We start from the raw sequence: 21,598 nt of genomic DNA, 5'->3' as shown, positions 1-21,598 counted from the left end.
ATTTTTGGCTGCATCGGGTCCTAATTGCAGGATCTTCGTTGCGGTATGTGGGATCTTTCGTTGTGGCGTGCGGGCTTCTCTCTAGTTGTGGTGTGCAGCGTTTTCTCTCTCTAGTTGTGGCATGCAGGCTCCAGAGCATGTGGGCTCTGTAGCCGAGGCCCGCAGGCTAAGTAGTTGTGGCCTGAGGGCTTAGTTGCCCCGCAGCATGTGGATCCCAGTTCCCCAACCAGGGATCGACCCCTGCATTGGAAGGCAGACTCTTCACCACTGGACCACCAGGGAGGTCCCTCTAAGCATACTATCTTTCTCTTCTCCACCTATGTAAATCCTCTTCACTTTTCAAGGCCCAGCTAAATCCCATGGTCTTTGGTGAAGCTGTATTGACTAATTTTATCTATGCTGAACTCTACCATCCTAAAAAGTCTATATCATTTAAACCTTACATTGTTTATTTTTTTACTGGGCAAATGCTTCCTCTCCCACAATCAAATGTACTCTATTTGAGGGTATGCGTACCCTTTGGATGCTTCTGCGTGAAAAGGGCTCTAGTAACTCTAGCAAATATTCTCTTCTTATATTCAAAGAACCTGAGGTACATTTTAATGATAATTCCATTTCATACAGCTTTCAAATATTGACTCAACATTGTGAACAGAAAAAAAATATTTTTAATCCTTAAGTAATTGAAGGGGAAATGGAGACAGAAATTGGGTGAGTTACTTAAGATCTGCTTAATTCTTAGTCTATTCTTTCCACCAAACCAAATTACCTGTCTTTTTTTAGTTGACCAGTAGTCAAAAATAGATATACCGTAGGGATAGAATACTGTAGAAATTCTTCAGGTTAAGAATGAATATCTTCCCTTCATACTGGGTTTCTAGGAGGATTCCAGAAAGCCGTGGCTATTTGATACAAAAGTTGGGGGGGGGGGTAGTCATAGTGGCTGTTTGGCATGTGACACCTTAACTAAGTGATCAAAGTTAGCATCACTAGTAATAAAATACATCAACATTATGTATACTCAATACGATGCCCCGAGAAAGGCACAACATCGCTTCAGTGGTATTTTAGCTGAAAATACAAAACCTGAATCATGGGACTACATCACACAAATCCAATTTTAGGGACCTTTCACAAAATGACTGACCTGTGCTCTTCAAAATTGTCAAAATGATGAAAGATGAAAGAAGACAGGGAATTCCACAGAGGGCAGGAGACTAAGGAGATATGGCAATTTATTTAATATCTCTGTTAATTAATTAATTAACTAACTAAACACAGTGCAGGATCCTAGTTGAGATCCTGGACAAGACAATGGACATTTGGGAAAACTGACAAAATTTAAATAAGATCTATAGATTAGTTAATGGTATTGTTTGTATCAGTGTTAATTTTCTGGTTTTGATAATTGTACTGTGGTTATGTAAGATATTAACATTAGAGGAAGTCAGATGAAGCCTATACAGGAATTCTCTTTACTTTCTTAGCAACTTTTATGTAAATCTAAAATCATTTCAAGATGAAAAGTTGAAAAATTGAGGAAGAGGAAGATGGATTAAACTGTGTTCTTAGAAGAAAAAATCCCCCAGATTCCAAGGGCCACACCAATCATTTCCATTCATTAATATGGTCACCTTAACCTTTATAGTGTGTATGTAATGCGGGATGCCTTTCAGCCTGTGGAAGGGGCGTTAGCTGTGGATGGTGCACAGAATAGACAAGGACAACTTGGAGAAATGATATTCACTGGTATACAGCAGTCATTCATTAAACAGACATACCAAATATTATTTTAGGTGCTGAAAATACAATGATGAGCAAGATAATAGGTCCCTGGCCTTCTGGAATTTCCAGTCTTATTAATGAGAAAGATAAAAGCAGAATTAAAAAAATTTTTTTTTCTTCAAAATTTGGAAGTAGACTTCTCAGTATGAAAAGGCTGTGGAGAGAATGGGGACTTACATCGAAAAAGAAATTTATTACAAAAATTGGAGAAGGTATTCAAATTGGTAAGGCCGAGGTGTGTTCCTATGCTTTTGTTGCATAACTGCAGACCATTAGTCCACGCTTTTAAGCAGGAGAAAGGCAGAAAAGTGGATTACGGGAGAGAAGAATCAGTAGAAAGTAGTACGGGGGACAGACTGAAAGGAAGGAATGAAGGGGAGGAAAGGAATTAATGAGAACTTTTTGCAGTCAGTTAATAATACGACGTAGGCCACAAGCATAGCTGCAAAAAAAAGCAAGAGAGTCGGAGGACAGTGAAGGACGCCGCTGAGCTAAATGTGATTTCAGAAGGTGTGTGTGAAGAGGATAGAGAAAAGCGGGAATGGGAGACACTCAAGAGAGAAAACATCAAATTGGGGACTGCTGAAAAAGGAAACGGTACATGGACACTTGGAGGAAGGATACCAGTCACCTACAAGCTTCGGGCATGTCGAGGGAGTACAGCGTGGGAAGCGAGAGGGTCGGAGTGGTGCCGGGGCGGCGGCGAGCGCGCCCCAGGCGCGGCGGGCCCAGGGGCTTGCGGACAGGGGCGCCCCAGCCGGGCGCGGGGTGGGGGGAAGGTTGCGGGGCGGAGGGGGAGGTGTGCACTACGTTTGGTGATGTCATTGCAAGTCAGTGAGCGGTGAAATTTAACACCGGCCGGATTTGCTTGGCTCCTCTTCTTCCAGGGGAAGCAGCCGGCGGCAGTCAACGCCGAGCGCCTGCAGTTGCCACCGGGGTCCCCTAGCACGGACTAGATTTCCGAAGTGGGTGTGTGTACTTGTATGACAAATGTTCCAGCGCGGGTTGTTTCCAAGGACTTCCTCCCCCACTTCATCTCCTTCCCTCCCCCCACCCCTTTCTCCTCCCAGGCCCAAAGCAGAGGACTCCACTGGAGTCACGGAGTCGTCTTTGAACCGCAAGTGAACTCGAGGGCTGCACTCGCAGCCGAGCTCCCGCTGCTGCCGGCGCCCCTTCGCCTGCCAGTGAGGTCTCCTGGCCCGCCCTCCCAGGGCAGCACTCCCCCCGGACTTGTGTGTTACCGAGCTAGGGAGCTAGGAAGCCTAGCTGCCTACCCTCCGGGTGCTATTTCTTTCCTCCCTTCCCGTCTTCCCCCTCCCCTTGTGGTTATTGTTGAGGTTTTGGAGCATCGTTTTCATGTGATTTTTTCCCCCCCCTTTTTCATGGACAGTACCTGCACCCTTAGCAGTTCGGAGCTGGCTTCTGTTTTCCGTTAGCGCTTCGCTGTACGGACAAATGCATACAAATGCATTTAGGAGCCCGCAGGACAAGGCGTGGACAGGTCTCCCACACGGCAGAAACGTAAGTAGCCCACCCGCCAGGGCAGGGGTTAGAGCACCCCCTCTCCCCACCCCATGGATCCGCTGAGCCCGTTGGAGATCTGTGCACCAGCTCCCTGGCACTTTTTTGAAGTTGGGAGTCGGTGAACAGCCGTGGCATCCTCCTCTTGTCTCCTCAATTTGTAAAATACTGTGTTTGAAAGGAAGCCTCCTGCCAGTGGGTCTCTCAGACAGTTTATCCTAAAGAGATCCTGCGGCTCGGGAGGAGAAGCCCGCTGGCTGGCGGCCCGACGCGGGCGGCCGTGGTTCCCGCAGCTCCGGAGCTGGACTCGGACGCCAGCCCGGGCTCCAGCTCCCGTCGCCCTCGCGCCCTCCTTCCCTTCTCCTCCCTCAGAGCCCTGGCTGAGGTCCTGTTTCCCCGCGGTGCTCCTCGGGGCGTGCACTCTGGGTACTGCTGGGGTGCTTAGGTGTCCCCTGGGCTCTGTGCGCGAAGCCTGGACCGTGGGGGCAGTGTTGCCGGGTAGGGGGAGAGGGTGCCCACAGAACCTCGGGCATCAGGGCGCTCCTGGACTCATGGGACTCAGCGGCAGTCTCCTCTAGTCGTTAGGAGGCCAACAAGCGTGCTGCCCATCTGGGCCCCAGGCTGCGCCCTGGTCACTGGAGTGTCACTGCGGAAGGGGCTGGACGCGGGGGGGGGGGGGGGGGGGCGGGGCTGCTGCTCCCGGGGAGTGTTCGCGCCGACCCTGACTGGCACCCCACCTTCTCTTTGGGCGCTGTACCTGCTCCCACTGCCTCACTCGGAAAAGAGCGTAGATTGGGGGTGGGGGGTGGGCTCATGGCCTTGGCTGGCTGCCCTGGTCCCCCTGGAAGAGGTCAGTGGGTTACGCAAGTTTGATTCTGGCCCCGGGGGCGGGAGGGACGAAAGCGACTGCAGTCGTTCTCTGCCACTAGGCTGCCCCTCGAGAGAGTAGGTAGGAGGAGGGCCGGGGGCAGAACTGACCGCGCAGCCAAGGGGAGGCGGGGTGCGGAGAAAGACCGCCTTGTGGCAGTGTTTGTGTGAACATGTGCTTCCCAGCCGCTTGCTGCGGAGCCTGGCTGGGGCTCAAGCCCTCTCTCCTCCGACTTCTGGAAGCCTGGGCAGGCAGCCGGCTTCCCCAATGACAAGGACGCACATCCCCACGCGCCCGCAGCGCGTGACTCAGTGAGCGGGAAAGCTCGTAACCTCAGCAACCGCGTGCGTGCGGCGAGGTGCCCAGGGCCCGGGAGACCTGACACTTCTCGGCCAGGGTTCTAGAAGAGGACAGACTCTGCCAGCCGCCTGACCCAGAGCGGCTCACGCAGGTCTCATCTGTTTCCCAAGCAGCTTTCTCGCCACTTTTCTCCCGTGGAAGTCCCTTGCATGGATCCTCCCGGAAAGAGGGGTGGGGAGCGCAACGGATCCTGAGGGACCTGGCGCATCTTCCCGACGGTCTAGGGCGGGTGGAACGGTGGAATGAGGCTTGGGTACCCGCGGATCCAGAGCCACCAGGAGTGGCTGGGTGAGGTCCTCCGCGTCCTGTCCAGCCTCCGCCTCCATCCATGTGCCCTTCTTGCTCTCCCTGCCAGCTCCGGCCCTAGCGCTTTACCTTGGCCACTACTCGAGGCCCACTTTGCTAACATTTCCCATGGTAGTTGTGACCAACCTCTCAGATTAAAGCAGATCTTCAGCTCCTAGCCCCTGTCTTGTCTGGTTTACACTTCCCTTCCAGACGCTCCTAGAAAAGGCCCTGCATAAATTCTTGGGCAGTTTGGAGTTTGTAAATTGGGTCCAGATGACTGGGGGGAGGGAGGCAGAGAAACCAAAGAGAATGGATTACATCGAGGAACTTCTGAGGAAAAATTAGACTGTGTGGAATGGGGAAAATAAAATCCTTGTGGAGAGACATCAGGGTGGGTAGGGGATCCTGCCTGTGAAGGATCCTGTGAAGGCCCTGGTCTCTCCTGTCCTCCTAGATGGCCTCCCAGCCAGGGGCCTTGCAGCCTCCTGCGATATCCAGTTTGTTCCATGACAGTTCCCAGTGGGGGTGGGCTGCAGAAAATTAACGGTAATTCAAGATTACATCAGATTGCAGCTCCTCACAGCTCCAATCACCCACATGCAAAGTGGGGAAAGGTAGTTACTGATTGAGCTGAGAAAATTGTTTCTTGAAAAAATCCAGTTTCTGTAAAGAATTAAGAGTTCTTCAGTTTGAAATTAATGCTACCAGCCTCATAGGGAAAGAGACGTAGGAGAAGCAGCTGATTAGCTGATGATAATGTCAGGCCACTGAATTAAACCTTAGAGTGCCCCATGAAATCCCTGAGATTTTAACTTTCCACCATCCTTCTGTGGTGATGTTTTTTGTGAGAGCAGGAGCGGTTTTTTTAAAATCACAATTCCAATTAGTCACCCAGAAACATGTACAGTTTTAAAACTAGATCCTTAAAGACATTTTATTTCAAAGGGCTGCTTTTAGTTGGATTACCTAATGTGAATTTGTGGAATTAATAAAAAACAAAAATTAAAACCAAGAGTCAGTGTTAGATACATTGATTTAACATATTGTCCGGAAAGTCTCCCAGGCAGGCTATTATGGTCATTAAAGGGTTTCTGTAACCAAAGGGGGAAACAAAGTTTGGTATGTAAACATCTATTTCCTAGCTAGCATGAAATTCTGTTTTTAAAGTTGCTTAGTTATCTTTGCATTCAAATAAATGTTTAAAATAAACTGATGTCTCAGGGAGAGGAATTGTAATTTATAGAAAGTAATTTTGAGTGTTATTGATACATTCTGCTTGGTAATCGGTGAAGCTGCAGGAGAATAATAAATTTTATTATGGGAATTTAAATAGCTGTACTAGTTTCCTTGCCATGCTTTGCAACTGTGACTTGTTTTAGAATTTGTAATTCTGAGTGAGAAGTGAAGTAAAGACGATTTCATTTTCATTCTCATAAAAGGCTAACATTCTGTCATTCATTCACTCATCATTTACTCATTTATTCAGCAAATGTTTACTGAGCTCCAGCTAAGTGTCTAGCATGTTTCTAGGCAGAAGTGATACAATGATTGAGCAAGACAGAAGCCTAATTGCTGCCCTCCCGATGTGCCCAGTTTAGTATAAGAAACAGAAAATGAAACAACCAAGTATAACAAAATGAGATAAGGGTATACACAGAAGGACATCTAACAGTCTTGGTAGTTGGGGAAGATCGGGAGGAGTAATACTGGAAGGAAAGACTGACCAAAGGAAATGAAATCTAGACTCAGACCTAAGTGGAAAAGGCATGGAGCTTTACAGACAGAGAGAACAGTAAAAGGCTCAGAGGTGAGACAGCACAGTGCATTTGAGGGCCTGAAAGAAATGAAGTTGGTTGGAGCACACATTCTAGGGGAGAAGTGGCTGGAGCTGGGTCTGGAGAGAGAAACAGAGACTAGATCATGCAAAGCCTTTACTTTCTTAGCTAAATAAATGGAGGTTAGGATCACCTGGCTTCTTGATCTTGGGGTCAGTGTGCAGGTGGAAAATGTCAGAGAAGTTATATATTTGTTGAAACTCAAGACCACCTGATAGTCTCATTGACTGAAGATTGATACAGTCATTCATTTAAAAATCTTTATTTAACAGTAGTGTGTGCCAGAAACTTTGCTAGGCTAGGCAGTAATCAGTTTAACAATCTCTGTGGTATTGCAAGGAGAGACTATTTTAAGTGTATATTTCTTCCCTGCTACTGACTGGACTCTAGGCATTTTGATCACTTGAAGTCCTCAAGCATATTTGTCTCCTTTGCATTTCATGAGTTGCCTGTATGCTTGGAATTTAACCAAAAGTTCTAGTATGTTTCACACTAGATTAGTTATACAAGTACCTATTGAGTTGAATTCATTGTGTATAAGTTTTTGACAACACTTTACTCCCTACTCCTGGGATAAGAACTGTTTTTCAGTTATTTTGGGAACAAAGTACAGAAATTTTACTATTACTGGATCTTAGCAGCTAGTAAAGAGCAAAATCTGTAAAGCTGTCATGACTTAGAGAATTTTTTGGCTTGTAAACGCAGTGTGATGGAAATTGTTGAAATTCTTGACGTATATTACATGTATGTTTTTCAGATTAGTCTACTTTTTCCAGTTGGTTTAAATGAAAATCGCCAATTCAGTAAAAAAAAAAAAAATTTTCTTATTCACAAATTGAACCTGTGTAGGAATGAGCATCAGTAACTTGAGGACATATATCATAAAACCTGAAAGTCTCATGGGTGCCCTAAACAAAAAGATGCCTGAAATTCCCCTGAAGTAACTTAAACCCTTTAGATAAAGAGAAAGTTGAATAGCTCTAAGAATTATTTAGGGAAGATGCCTGGGATGGATATTAGTTCCTTAAATATTCTGAGTATGGTCTTTGGATATCTATTTCCTGCTTGATCCCCTCAAGGCCTTCACCCTTCACATGTCTGGTCATGTTTTGACTGTGGCTTATGTCAAACTGAAAATGTGGCTAGCAGACCAGACACACAGAGTATTTCACATTTTGTTATATATCCTCAGTAATATTATGGGTTATATTTTCTGAACATTTATTGAATGTTTCTTACCATATTGTTAACTTCTTTCAGACCTGGTCTGATTTTGTTAAATGTCTGAGTATATGTACTTCTGTTACTTTATATTAATGACACATGGTCCAGACATACAAAAAAATGAACAAAAACAGGCATGGTTTGAATATTTGAAAAATATTCATATTTAATACACTCACTAGACTTTTTATTAGGGTACACTAAATGTATGAACAAATTAGCAAAGTAGACTATTTTAGGTTACTTAATTAAAAAAGAATTGGCCAGAACTATAAGAGGACCTTTCCCCAGCTGTGCTTAAACAACATGCCCTTTATATATAGTGATTTATACAACATCTTGCCAAAAACGTAGCTTGATCTTTGTCCTCTAATGCCAGTATATTAATAGGATTCCGCCATACACACAAATTTGGGGGTTTTATACTTGGAATTTAAAATATAAAATTTATATTATGTCATCACATAATAGATGAGTCAGCTAAGACTCAGAAACTTGAAATAACCCACCCAAGGTCACAGAATGAGTTTGAAATAGGACCAGGATTAGCCTTTTGACTCCTAGTCTAGTGTTATTTTCTTATTAAGCATGTTGTTTTCTCTGCAACAACTTAATAGTTTTAATTTTAACTTATTTAAGGACTCCAGCATGTCTAGTATGATCTGCACAGCACAACAGCAGAGAAGCCCAAAGCACAGCTGCTACCCTTGAGAACTCTATCATCTGCTAATGTGGAAATGTGATATTTTTTTCTTAATTAAGTAAATGTATCATAAATGTAATATCGTGGGGAGGGGGGGAGCAAAAGCAAAGAAATAAACAAGCCCAGCTCAACTAGACATTTCCCAGAAAGCTTGGATTCATTAGACATCCATTTTATTCAGTGATAGAGTTGGGCTCTTTACCAAACTGATTATGTCAATTAAGCTTGATCTCTTCTCTGTGTTCCAACTTCAGAGATGAGAAAAAACAGTTAAAATGAAAAAGAAGAAGCCTTCCACTTACCCTACCACAGCAGATTTTTTTTTTTAAAAATTCTTCTTTCTCTCTTTGGACATCCAACTAAAAGTATCCTTATTTTACTTTACTTTTCTTAAGTGTTAAAAGAATTTGGTTCATAGGGAAGAATTGAATTCCTCAGTCATTGAGAGATCTTACTATTATTCCGTTCCTGTTTAAAAATATTTATTGTGTCAATTTTATGTAAGAAATTGATAAAAGGTGAAGACCTGTTACTTGCTCAGATATTTACTTACTAATTAATCATAAAAGGTACAACATATATGGGCTATGATAAAGTTAAAATTAAAGCATCAAGAGTACAGAGGTGAGGAAAAGATCCAGTCCTCTTTAGGGATGATGGGAAAATTCATGGAGCAGGTATTCAAATTAGGCTTTGATGATACTGAAGATTCTGACAGGTGGAGACTGAGAGCTTTTCAGGCACTTCCAAGGTCTGTCCGTGGAGTAGAGAATAACATGATATGGCTGGAGCTTTGGGATGTCAGATGTAATTGGTCCATAGTGCTAAAAAAAGAAAGGAGGTTGAAGCTGAATGATAAGGGCCTTGAACACCTGGTGAGGAACTTGACTTTTCCTGCTCTTCCGTAGTTGTATGTCAGGCCATTCAAGATGGCTGTTCTCTTGCTCTCTGTACATCCCCTGCTCGACCAGGCCCTGCTTCACTCACATGACTATCCAATCTTCTTAATTATAGGACTTAATTAGTAACTGCCCCAGCCGCTGGTTTCCCTGGTAACTGATGAGCCAACCTGATGTCAATTCTCCCTATAAAGGGTAGCCTCCTTCTCCCGCTGGCAGGTTGCTGCTGTGTCCTGCTTGCTGTCTGCTAGGTACGGTGCGGGTGTTGCTCCAGGACCTCTTGCTTCAGACTTGTAAGATCCCCTGTCCAATAAGCCGTTGATGTCTCCTCTGTCGCTGTTTTGGGGCTCTTTTTTCAGTTTAGAGGTTGGACAACTCTGAGGCTTGCCAGACTGCGGGGTACAACCCGACAGTTGACCAGAAGTTTGGGGCAGAATTAGAAAAAGAGAAAGAAAATCTCTATTTCATATCACTGATCTCTCTCTCTCTCTCAGTCATCAAATTAGTATATAGGTACGCTTACCTAAGGTGTGGCTCAACTGATTTGTCATAATCTCCTAAAATCACCTGGCTAAGGGATGATGTTTGATGTGTTCAGGTTTTCCTGCCTCACGCCAGGAATAGACTTGTTAACATATCTAGAAAGAACTTTATTTTCCATCTTTCTCCCCTGAGGTCATTGGGGAAGTCTGTGAGTTGGCTGAATTGCCAAGTGAATAATGCTAGTTATTATACTCTTCACTAGTTAGCTTTATTCTGGATGGAACAGTGCCTGTGGGTTATTTCTAAGCTCTCAGTGAGCCGGATTACTTTGGCCAGGTGAGAAGTGCATCCTTTCATGTTCCATTTTCTGTTAAAACAGCATATTTCTGATATACTGTCCTTCAGTGACCGGAATCTTGAGCTATTTTCTAGTCTTACCGATGTACATCCTGCCAGTTGAAAATAGAAATCTGAAAGGAAAAGAGCCTCCTTTTACTCAAACTCTAGATCACATTGGGATCCATCCTGGAGAACCCAAGGAAATTATTTTAATTTCACACTGTGGTCCTCAACGTTGCACATTGGAATCACCTGAGAAGTGTTTAAAAATCCCTGTAGGACAAACTAAAATCAGAATCTCTGAGGGTGGGGGTGGGGAGGGAAGAACCCAAGTATTAGTAGTCTTGAAAAATCACCAGGTGATTCCACTATGCAGCTACGGTAAAAAGATGCAAAACAACTTGGCCTCACATCATCTCTTGAGCATCATCTATTCCAGAACAGTGGTCCTCGGTGTGTGATTCCCCACATCTGCATCATCGGCATTGCCTGAGAACTTGTTATAATTGCAAATTTTTGAGTCCCACCCTAGACCTACTGAGTCAGAAACTCTCAGGGTGGAGCCCAGAAATCTTTAACAAGCCCTCCAGGTGATTCTGATACACACTCATGTTTGAAAAACCATGATCTAGAGCAGTAGAAAAGGATTTTTTTTTAAAAGGGTCAAAGAACCTTATTTGTGTCAGGTCATAAAATTAGATATATGTGATTTAAGCAAAATATTAGGTTATTTTAAGTACAATGTAACTATCAATAGTAGATATTCTAAATTGTTTTTTCCTCAGAGTTTGGTACATATGCAATCGATGTTAGAATCACGTAGTTAAAAATGTATACGTGCTGAGGATCCACCTCAAATTTATGAATCATAGTCACTGTGGGAAGGCCCGGAATCTGGATTTTTCAAAAAAGCCTCAGGTGGTTCTTTGGCAAACTAACATTTGAGAACCATTTCATGGATGACACCATATATGGGAATCTTTTATAGGCTTCATTAAAATATATGGTCCAACTATTTGCCCATATCCGTTGAAATTTCTATAATGATTCAGTTGATGAGTTTGTAGAGTTAATGACTATTAAGTATTCTATCAAAGTCTTAAAAGCTGTGCTCTGTACTAAGTATGACCATAGAATGTACATTTTTCGCTTACTGAAAAAATGCTTAATACTATTCTAATACAAATAATATGTCCATTATAGCAAAGAGAATAGTATAATTTTATATTGTGTATAAACATACAGTTATAATAGTATAAGTTTATACTGGCTTACTTTGTTACGTTAACATGCTCCTTATTCTTGTTGATAAAGGTAAAAACATAGTATTAGTGATAAATAGAAAATGTACCAATTACTACTAGCACACCAGGAACTTAATAAGAATGATTTTCAGAGGGCTCTGTAATCATTCCTTGCAGAACTGTATTTTCAGAAATGTCATTTGAGGAGTCTCTGAGTTAGACTAAACAGAATCAGAGTCTATATTGGCAAGAAAAACTAGGTAATAAAATAGTTTTCAGTATGCTCATCATTACTTTTTGAAACAATCTCTATGATTTTCAGTTGGGAGGTAAAGCCAATTATGAAGACTAATCAACAAAATCTATCAAAAGTTTGGTTAAACTGAAAAATCACAGGGGCTTCCCTGGTGGCGCAGTGGTTGAGAATCTGCCTGCCAATGCAGGGGACACGGGTTCAAGCCCTGGTCTGGGAAGATCCCACATGCCGCGGAGCAACTGGGCCCGTGAGCCACAATTACTGAGCCTGCGCGTCTGGAGCCTGTGCTCCGCAACAAGAGAGGCCTCGATAATGAGAGGCCCGCGCACCGTGATGAAGAGTGGCCCTCACTTGCCGCAACTGGAGAAAGCCCTCGCACAGAAACGAAGACCCAACACAGCCATAAATAAATAAATAAATAATTTTTTAAAAAAAATCACAAAGTATTTTTACCTTGCTAATCAATGTGAATGAATATTTTGATTTGTAGTGGTTGAGTACCGTGTTCACAATTACTGCTAATCACAATGGTCAATGTTGACATCTACAGGTCGTTAGTATTTTCAGAACCAAAGAGTCGTGAATCTAGTGCGAGTGATTTGAATATGATCTGCAAATAGATTTTGTATAAAAACATTTAAGCAAATAACTGGTTCCATCAATTTATAATCACTGTGGTTAAGTGACTAAGTTGTATTATTTTGTGCCAATCTGTAATACTTCGTGTAAAATTACATGTATGGTGATTTGACATAATATATACTACTAATAATAATTTCACCTATAATAGTTCACATTTATTGAGTTTTTCCTATGTGCCAGGTACTGTTTGGGGTACTTTACATGAAGTTTTTTAGTTAATATTCAAAAACCTTTATGAGATAGACTTAATAGATGGAGACACAAGGGCACAGAGTAATAAAAGGGGTGCCCAAGACACATAGTAAGTGGCAAAGCTGGAACTTGAATTCAGAGCCCTTGCTTTTAACCAATATGAGTATTAAAATACTGTGTTAATTAAAATAATAGCTCAATTCTTAATCTTGCACTAGAGTGCATTTTGAATTTTATGATTTATAGGTCATGAATGTCCAACTAAGTTTTTCCCAATTGTTTTTCTTTTCTTAGGAAACTGCTTCTTCATTTTATTGTACTATGTGTGTCAGGGGGTGCTGTTCATGCACAAGATCAAGGTAAGAATGTTACCTTGTTACTTATTTACTTATATAAAAAGTCAGCTTCCAGACAGCAAAAGTACATGACTTCAAGTCGTCATGACCTTAAATTCAACATTAAACAATAAAAAATTCTACCCAGTACAATGAGAATGTAAGGGTGAAGAAACGAATTTGGGGGGAAATATGACCTTTGAGGAATTATTCATATCTTCTGTCTGTGAAATTGCTTACCTTTTTAAGCACACTCTCTGTAAAAGGGAAGTTTTGTACAGTAAAAAGGCTTTGCTTGTGACTTCATTTTAAGTGGGAGTTCTTGGGGGTGGCAAACTGACTGAATTACCTTTGCACTTCTTGAAACAACACAGGCATATATGAAATGTTCCGTCTAGATTTACATCATTAAGAAACAAAATAAAATGTGAATACCAGTGGGCTTGGGATTTCATTTAATTCAAATGGAGAGGTTTAGAAAGTAGTTGAAGGTTTGGTTTGGTTTTTGCTTGCTATCTAGTTGCTCTGGTGGTATGGTGATAGAGTTTTGGGAATCTATATATACCCTAATTTATTCATTTATTAAACAACATTTAAATAATATTTTCTGTTTGCCACCATAATATCCTAATTGCCAGTGATCGAAATGTGAATAAGATAATGCCTCTGGCCCCAAAGTGAAAAAACAAGTGCCTTTGTCAAAGGTTAAAAAAAAAAAAAAAAAAGCCAAAGTCAAAGAGAAAAACCCTGGAACTGTGCTGGATCTACAGGAAATATCATCGTGGTCCTGATTTTTTTTTTTTTTTTTCCTCCTCTGCTTTGTATCATCAGCAGGGCTGCCAAATTATTCACTTGACAGAACCAACTTTTCAGTTCAATGACCAATTCAAGGAGTCACTTGTCAATTTAGTCAATCGAATAATAGTAGAAAAAGACAAGTAAACAAAATACATGTAGGTAGAGAGAGGGCACAAAGGAGGGGGTGGTACTCTATTTATTGACCAAATTGACCAATGGACATACGTTAAGTATTCTGTCAAATAGCACATATATGAATTAAAAGGTATCACGGAAGGCATTTTCTAACTGTCTTTTATGGGGAGATCATTAAATCAGGTCACATGTAACTTCATGAAATGCTATTCTTGACCAAGTCATTTCTGTTACTTTAGTTTGCTTTAAGTAGCCAAGAAGAGGAGAGAAACTCTCTCTCTTAGTTTCTTGCTATCATTACTGTTACAGTTTCTGAGAACTTATGTTACCAGTCACTGTGGTAGTAGAATATACATTTTCTTCATCACTACCTCATTGCAGGGTTTTTATAATTATGCCCATGAATTGCTGAAACCAAGATTAAGAAGAATAAATAACTACCCCAAGGGTTGCAGGCTAATAAATGGAAGAACCAAGATTTGAACTCAGGTATTTAGACTATAAAGTCTACAAATTCTTTAAAATTAGGCCTCTTGGACAAGAGAAGATAAGAAAGAGAAGGAGAATTGCCATTATTAAATATCTATCTTGTGTCTTGTCCTTTGCTGGAATTTTACGTATGTGATTCTAATCCTCATAATGAACGTGTAGGGTAGGTATCATAGATGAAGAAACTGAGGCCCAAGGAAGGGGCTTGCCCAGGCTTATATAGCTAAGAGCTGAATTTGGGCCTGTCACGTCTGACCCAAGAAAACAACAACATCAAAAAAAAACCCCACTTCTTTCCATTACACATACCCTTGCTTTACAGTTGTCATCTGTTAGTGTTATGAGTTTAATAATTTATAAAATGTGTCATTATCCAAATATTAAAAACCCAGACAAAGAAAGATATAAGGAATACTGAATATTTATGAATAGATTTTTTTAAAAAAAAAGTCAGAAGCAATGAAAGGAGTAAATGAAAGAAATAATATTCCTTTCAACCTTAAGATTTCATTTACAGAATACAAAATGTGCTTTTTTATTTCAGGGTGAACATCTTACTTTTCAGACTTCATAAAATTTTATTTTGAGTTTTTAACAAAAAGAAAAATATTTTAAAAACCTCTTTGACTTTATAAAATTGAGTACTTTTGAGCACAAAAATGAAATGAAAGTAGTGGTATGTTATTAGAAACTTAGAAGTACTGTTTTCCTAAAATAGTTTGTTGTTGTTGAATTGGCGTGATACAATAATACAATATCTAATCAGGAGGTTAGAAAAACATTTTCAGAGAAATTGTGATTTGATAATGATTACAAATATCATTTGCAACCTTAATACTGCTGAATATGTCTAGTTGAGCTAGAGATGATCCCAAATTAGACTTCTCAGAAATAAATATAAATATTTATTGGTGCTTATGATAGTTGCCAAAACTTAAAAAAAGTATCAAAGTAATACAGGTATATAGTTTAAAAAGTCAAGTTGTGCTACAAAATATATAACAGAAAATAATATCCCTTGACCTTACCTAGTCTTGGAGTCCTTTACTCAAACTTCCTTTTGGTTTTACTCTCCATAGTTCTTAATAATGTGCTTATATATTGTATTGACTTCCTATTTTTGATGAAGAGGGTATAACATTTTTACACCATTCTATGCCCCCTCTTCACCCTCTTTTCTTCTGTCCTTTCTGTATAGTTTTCCTCCTTTTTTTTTTGTTTTGTTTTGTTTTCTATGGCACTGACTAATTCTCAGATACTCCGAAAGAATTTTAAAACTTCTTTGAAAAATATTTTTGAAAAAGTACACCAAATACTCTAACCATTCGATTTTTTTTTTCTTGGAGATATTTCTTCTGGAAAATAAGATTCTGTTCTACCATGGATTGGTAGCTGTCTAAGCTTCTTGTAAAGTTGATGTCTCTCATCTGTGTTAGATCCAGTATCTTGGAACTCATATTTTCCTTCTGCATTGTCCATTTCCTAATTTGAGTGGAGCATATCATCCACTAGCATCCTGAGAATGTGTACTTAGGTGGTATACTTCTTGCAGCATTGCATTTCTGAGAATGTGTTTATTTCACCCATATGCTTGAGGGTAGTTTGGGTGGGTATAGAATTTTAGGCTGTAAATAGTTGTCTCTCAGAATTTTAAAGACTTCCATCTATTGTCTTCTGGCTTGCACTTAAAGAATCTGATGTTATACTAATTCTTGATTCTTTATGTATGACCTTTTAATTTTCCACTTTAAACCTTAAGATCAGCTGTTGATCCTTGATATTTTGAAATTTTGCAATAACGTGTTTTGTTACAGGTCTTTTTTCAAGGTATTCTGATGAGTAGTCATTAGGCCTTTTCAATGGGGAAATATCTTTCATTTTTCTGGGAATTTTCCTGTGTTAGTTTTTTCTCTCTGACGTATTTATTTCTTCTTTCTGCAAGTTCTGTTGGTCAGATATTGGATCTGGATTGAGCTCCGTATTTTCTTATTTTTAGCTCTGATTTCCTGTCTTTGTTTCCTTTACATTTTATATCAGATTTTCATGAGTCACTCTTCCCAAATATTTAAATTATTTACTTGCGCTGTATTTAAATTGTTAAGAGTTTTCTCACTCAGATTGTGTCTTAAAAAATAACATTTTGTTCTTGTTTCTTTGATGTAATATCTACTCAGCTTTCCAAAGATAAAAATAATTTTTTTGAACTTTTATTCTGCTCCCTGTATCGTCTTTGTTTCCCACAAATTTTGGTTTGCTTTGGTCTATTTTTTATGTTGGAAAAATTCTTCATAAGTCTGTATTACCTGTGTTATCATTTAAAAGCAAGGCAATAAAAATATGCTTGGAAACTCTTTTTGCATGGGTGGGCTTGTTAACTGGTATAGTTTACCTAGAGCGTGATAAATGAGGAGCATTGCTGACCATCTCGTTGTTGGACCGCAAATGTCTAAGGCTGTCCAGTTTCTTTAGAGAAGAATCCTCCAATTTCTTACTTGTAGAATATAATCCTGGTTGCCACTGTTGTTGGACTTAAATGATATAAAGAGGTTCTTGGTGGGGGGGGGGGGTTGCCGTCTCACCGTTTAGTATGTAGATTTTTACTGAATTCCCTTGTTCTCATTATGGCGCTTCTTTTCCCTCTTCTGCTAGGATTGGTTCAGTGTTTCTACATAAGTAGGCTCTAATCTTCAGTTTTGCTCTCAAAGCTTCTTATACAGATTTTCAGATCCTCCCCTCTCTCCCATATGATGCCTCATGCTTCTCTCCTGAATTCAGTGATTTGGAGCCTTCAGTTGTTGAGCCTTTTCAGGACTTTTCAGTGTGAACTGGCCTGCCCGTCATTAGCACTTCCTTCTGAAAGCCCTTAGTGTTCAGTTTTGTCAGCTCTGCTAATTCCTTCATGTGTTTTTCATCTTTCAAAAATTCGTTGATATCTCTTATCTGTTGTTGTCTCTTCTACCCTTTCACTTTGCCTATGTAGTATTAAACCACATTTCCTTATTCTCATTTTAGTGAGACTTTAAGACTATGCAGAGATAAACATCTGTTATTTGCCATGTTTACAGTTCTTCCTTTAACTTTTAGCACAGCTAAGAAAACCATTAAAATATCCTGTTCATAAATATAAATCTTATATTTGTTTTATAACCGAGGTTTAGGTATAACCAAATGAATAGATGATTCTATTTCAAGAAAAAATTATTTAAGACTGAGTTTTCCAAGGATTTGACAGAAAGTTCCCTTTTCTTATATGATACAGTCTACTTTCCTTATAACTCTGTTGGTGGGCTGGCTGCCACTGAGGTAGGCGTAGTTACAACACCTCTATGTGATTGATACCTTACACCATATGAGATGTAAGCTAATTGTCAACATACATAGCACTCCTCAGGTTCATGATCCCTAGGTGTGCAAACCACAGATGTAGAAATCTCTGTGTAAAATGCGTGTCTCCAAGAAGAGTATTTTCTGTGGAAATTAACCCAAAAATGTGTTTGTAAGAAGCAGCTCATTCTAGTTGCAGTAACTCCAAGCATTTTCTGCCAAAACCCCTTATGGACACTTAACCAAAAATTTTACACGTAGGTTAAAGCTTCATTTCTCATTTTATAAATAAGTTGCTTTTATTTCTTTATCCAAAATAGATGTACTTACATTAAGAATACTTTAAAGTCACAATTTCCTCTTCTAACATACCCAGTGACAGTGGTGCACAGGGGTTCTGGAGCCAGAATTCTGGGTTTATGCCCAGGTTCCAATGCCTACCAGTTATGTGACCTTGAGCAAGTTCCTTACATACTTTGACCTCAATTTCAGAAACTTAAAAGTGAGGATAATAATAATTCTTACTACATAGGTTGTTGTGTGGGTAAAATGAGAACACATGTAAAGTGCTTAGTGCATGGCTATTACATACATGATGAGCATACGATAAAGTTTAGTAGAAAAAAAATACTCTGGATCCTTTCCTTTTTCTATATACTGATAATATTGAAAAAATAAAATAAAATAGTTGGTTTTAAACAACTTCCTTTAGTTCCTTAACTCAGTGAGCTGGAATTCAAGAAGCCTATATTTGAGTCTTAATTCTGGCACAGACGATTTGGCTGAGACTATATAGAACAATGGAAAGTGGATATTGGGCACTTACCTAGTTATTAAGTCAATTTGGGTAAATTGGCAAGGAAAAGAAAAGTATATTGAGGCCTGTATGATCTTCCTCATGTACAACTCTGATTTTATTTTAAACAATCATTTTATTTTTTTCATTCCTACAAACTAGAAAGAATATAGCTTTGGTGACTTAACTGACCCAGATATATGAAAATTTTAAACAGTGAGAATTTGTTAAAATTAAGTGCTTTTTATATTAATTTAGTTAATTAATAATGTGCTAATACTGTAATTTATTACACTCTGTTAAATGATATTACTCATTATTTTTATCTAAAAATTGATAACTTAAAAAAAATCTTTTAAGCTACTAATTTCTAAGAAATGTAAGAATCCTTACATTTTGAAAGGTAAACATAATACTACCCTTGTTCCTCCAGTTTGTGATAGAATATCATTGAATGTTGACAGGTAAAATGGTTCTTTGGCTCTCTGTACTTGTAAAAACAAGTGTAACCATTGGCTCTCCCATGTCTGTTTGTTTAGGCATATACTCTACTCCACCACAGAGTCAATTATATAGCCACTAGTTTTAGCACCTATGGAGACACAATTTCTCCTTTTTGTCCCCCTTTCTCCCCCCACTTCCTGTCTGTCTCTCTTTTCATCTCCCTCTCATCTTCCCTCTGCCTGTCTTTCTTTTCTCCTAGCTAGTGATAATATCAGTGCTGCTTATTATATAGGTTTCAAATGAAAGGCAAGTAAGGTTGGTGCCTGTGCCAATATCTGAACATTAGCCTTGCAGGCTTAGAAGACTGATTTTTTTTTTTTTTTGTAGATAGCTTTTGCTTTTATTTGAATGATATTATACTTATCATATTGCTTTTCACCTAACAATATAATTTGGAGATCAGTGTAAGATAGGTGCTTGAGGGTGAGCAACTGAAATTGATTCTGGTTTTTTAAAAAGCAGAAAGGTTTTTGTTGAAAGCTATTCTGTGGTTCCCAGAATTGCCAGGAAGTCTAGAGAATCAGGTTACTAAGAACAGAAACCAGGGAAATTAGGGACCAAGACCACAGGTAGAGCAACTCCCCAGGAGGAGTATGGGCCACTGTGGTCATCACTGGACGGTGGACACATTCTCCTCTGTCTGCTTCTTTGTATCACTTGTTTCAAATCTGAAGCCCAAAATGGAGATGTATGTCCATATCTCCAGCTGCTAAGGTGTGACAAAAGTGTGTAAATGGCCTTTTCATGGTCTGTAAAGAGATGTGACAGCCAGTCTCTGTCTCCTAGAAGTTCCTTTTCCTGCTTCCATCCTGTCTGTTAGAGGTTGTCCTCACATGCTTGGTGATCCCTGGCTCGCTGTTAATATTAAAGAGTGGGGCACCAAAGGGATGACTGAAAGCTCTGTGTGTGTGAGTGGGGCTAGTGGACTTACTGGTTTCATTGAGGAATCTCCGTACTTCACCTTCTCTAGGTCTTTCCTCTTGGGAAGTGTTGATTTTTGGCAGAAGGATCCACCAGGTTTCTACCCGGGGACGCATGAGTCTGGTTTCCAGAGCTCTGGGACTTGGCTGGGAGGTTTCTGCAGAACAAAGTTTAATAATGGTCATCCTTGCCTCTGGCTGTACTGGAACTATTTGTTTCCATTTTAAGATGTTTCTAGAAGAGTGATTTTTATTAGCACTGAGAAAGGATCTATTCGTCATTAGTATGTAACAAAACAACAACAAACCAAAAATTGAACTGAAGGCTTAAAGAGGAGGTAACACTTGAACTGAGTCTTGTAAGATGCGTAAACTTGGCATGGAGGGACATACTTACCAGGACTCTGAAAGAATGACTTTTTGTAAGCTTTGATATGGCAAGAAATTCAAGGAAAAGTTAAGTATCAAGAGTAGGAAGGAAAAAAAAAAAAGAGTAGGAAGTACCATGGAGTGAGAAGATAAATCATTGAGAAGAAACGTGTAAACCAGTGTAAATTAGGGGGCAGTCCCAAAGACCACACTTACTTCTGACACCAACTGCAAGTTTGAGGGTCCCCAAGACCAATTTCAGGCTCAATAATGCTCTAGAAGGACTCACAGGACTCATGAAATCTGTTATACTCTGTTATGGTAGATTACAGCAAAAGGATACAGATTAAAATCAGTCTAGGGAAGAGACTCAGGGAGAAGAGTCTAGGAAAGTCCTTATGTGGAGGGTCCAGTTGTCCTTTGCCAGTGGAATCATGGTCAGTGCCAACCTTCCCAGCAATAATATGTGATAATATGCACAGGATATTGCCAAGCAGTGAAGTTTATTAGGAAGGTATGGAATGTGAGACTAGAAATATAGGCAGGAAGTTATATCATTAAGGGGCTGAGGGCTGAAATAAGATGATTGAGTTTAGTACTAAAAGCTATAAGAAATACTGATGTTTTGTTATAGGAAGGAGTGTCATGAACTAATGTTCATTTTGTTCTGGACTTTAGGAAGCTTTCTCTAGCAGCAGTGTGGGTGATGGATGGGATAAGAATGTCTCACAAGAGACAGAAATCTATTAGGAGGCTAATATTAAAATCTGACTAAGTAAAGAGAGCCTAACTAAGACTTGTGTTGGACTTGGTGACTGAATAGTTATGGAGAATGGGTGGCAAGGGAAGTACCAAAGATAATTACCAGGTTTCTGGGTTAGATGACTGGATCGATTAATTCATTCAAGCAGTACTGTGGACCTACTTTGTTTTTAGTCATTGTCCTAATTGTTGGAATATTACTGTAAAACAAGATGAAGGTCTACTCTGAAGGGCTTACATTTCAATTAGAGAGCCAAGTAATAGGCAAGTTTATATGTACATACATTTTTCCCCTAAATTTTCAGTCTTATGAAGAAATTATAAAGCTCAGTAAGACATTAGAGTTAGAGAGTTATTGGGGCAAGGAGGATAACTATTTTATAGTTCAGGTAATGTGGCCAGGGAGAGCCTCTCTGAGGAGGACCACATTTGAGCCTAGATCAGAATGAACTAAGGGTTTAGAGCATTCTAAGCCAAGAGAAAAATAAGTGCAAATGCTGTGAGTTAAAAATGAGTTTAGTGGTTTT

At 40.0% G+C, this 21,598-nt stretch overlaps 1 protein-coding gene across 1 annotated transcript in view; it reads left to right on the top strand.

Annotated features, from left to right (window-relative positions):
- Nucleotides 1–3,035: 3,035 nt before the first annotated feature.
- Nucleotides 3,036–21,598, top strand: part of COL24A1 (collagen type XXIV alpha 1 chain) — a 384,282-nt gene continuing 365,719 nt past the window's right edge. The window contains exons 1-3 of the mRNA XM_068540226.1: nt 3,036–3,066; nt 3,176–3,306; nt 12,934–12,998. Of these exons, the coding sequence (XP_068396327.1) occupies nt 3,251–3,306; nt 12,934–12,998 (121 nt within the window). The 5' untranslated portion in view covers nt 3,036–3,066; nt 3,176–3,250. The remainder of the gene's footprint in view (nt 3,067–3,175; nt 3,307–12,933; nt 12,999–21,598) is intronic.

Source organism: Eschrichtius robustus, chromosome 3, assembly GCF_028021215.1.
Source record: "Eschrichtius robustus isolate mEscRob2 chromosome 3, mEscRob2.pri, whole genome shotgun sequence".
NCBI classification, from domain to species: Eukaryota; Metazoa; Chordata; class Mammalia; order Artiodactyla; family Eschrichtiidae; genus Eschrichtius; species Eschrichtius robustus.
Note: the sequence above shows the minus strand (reverse complement) of the source record. Positions and strands in the feature narration are given on the sequence as shown.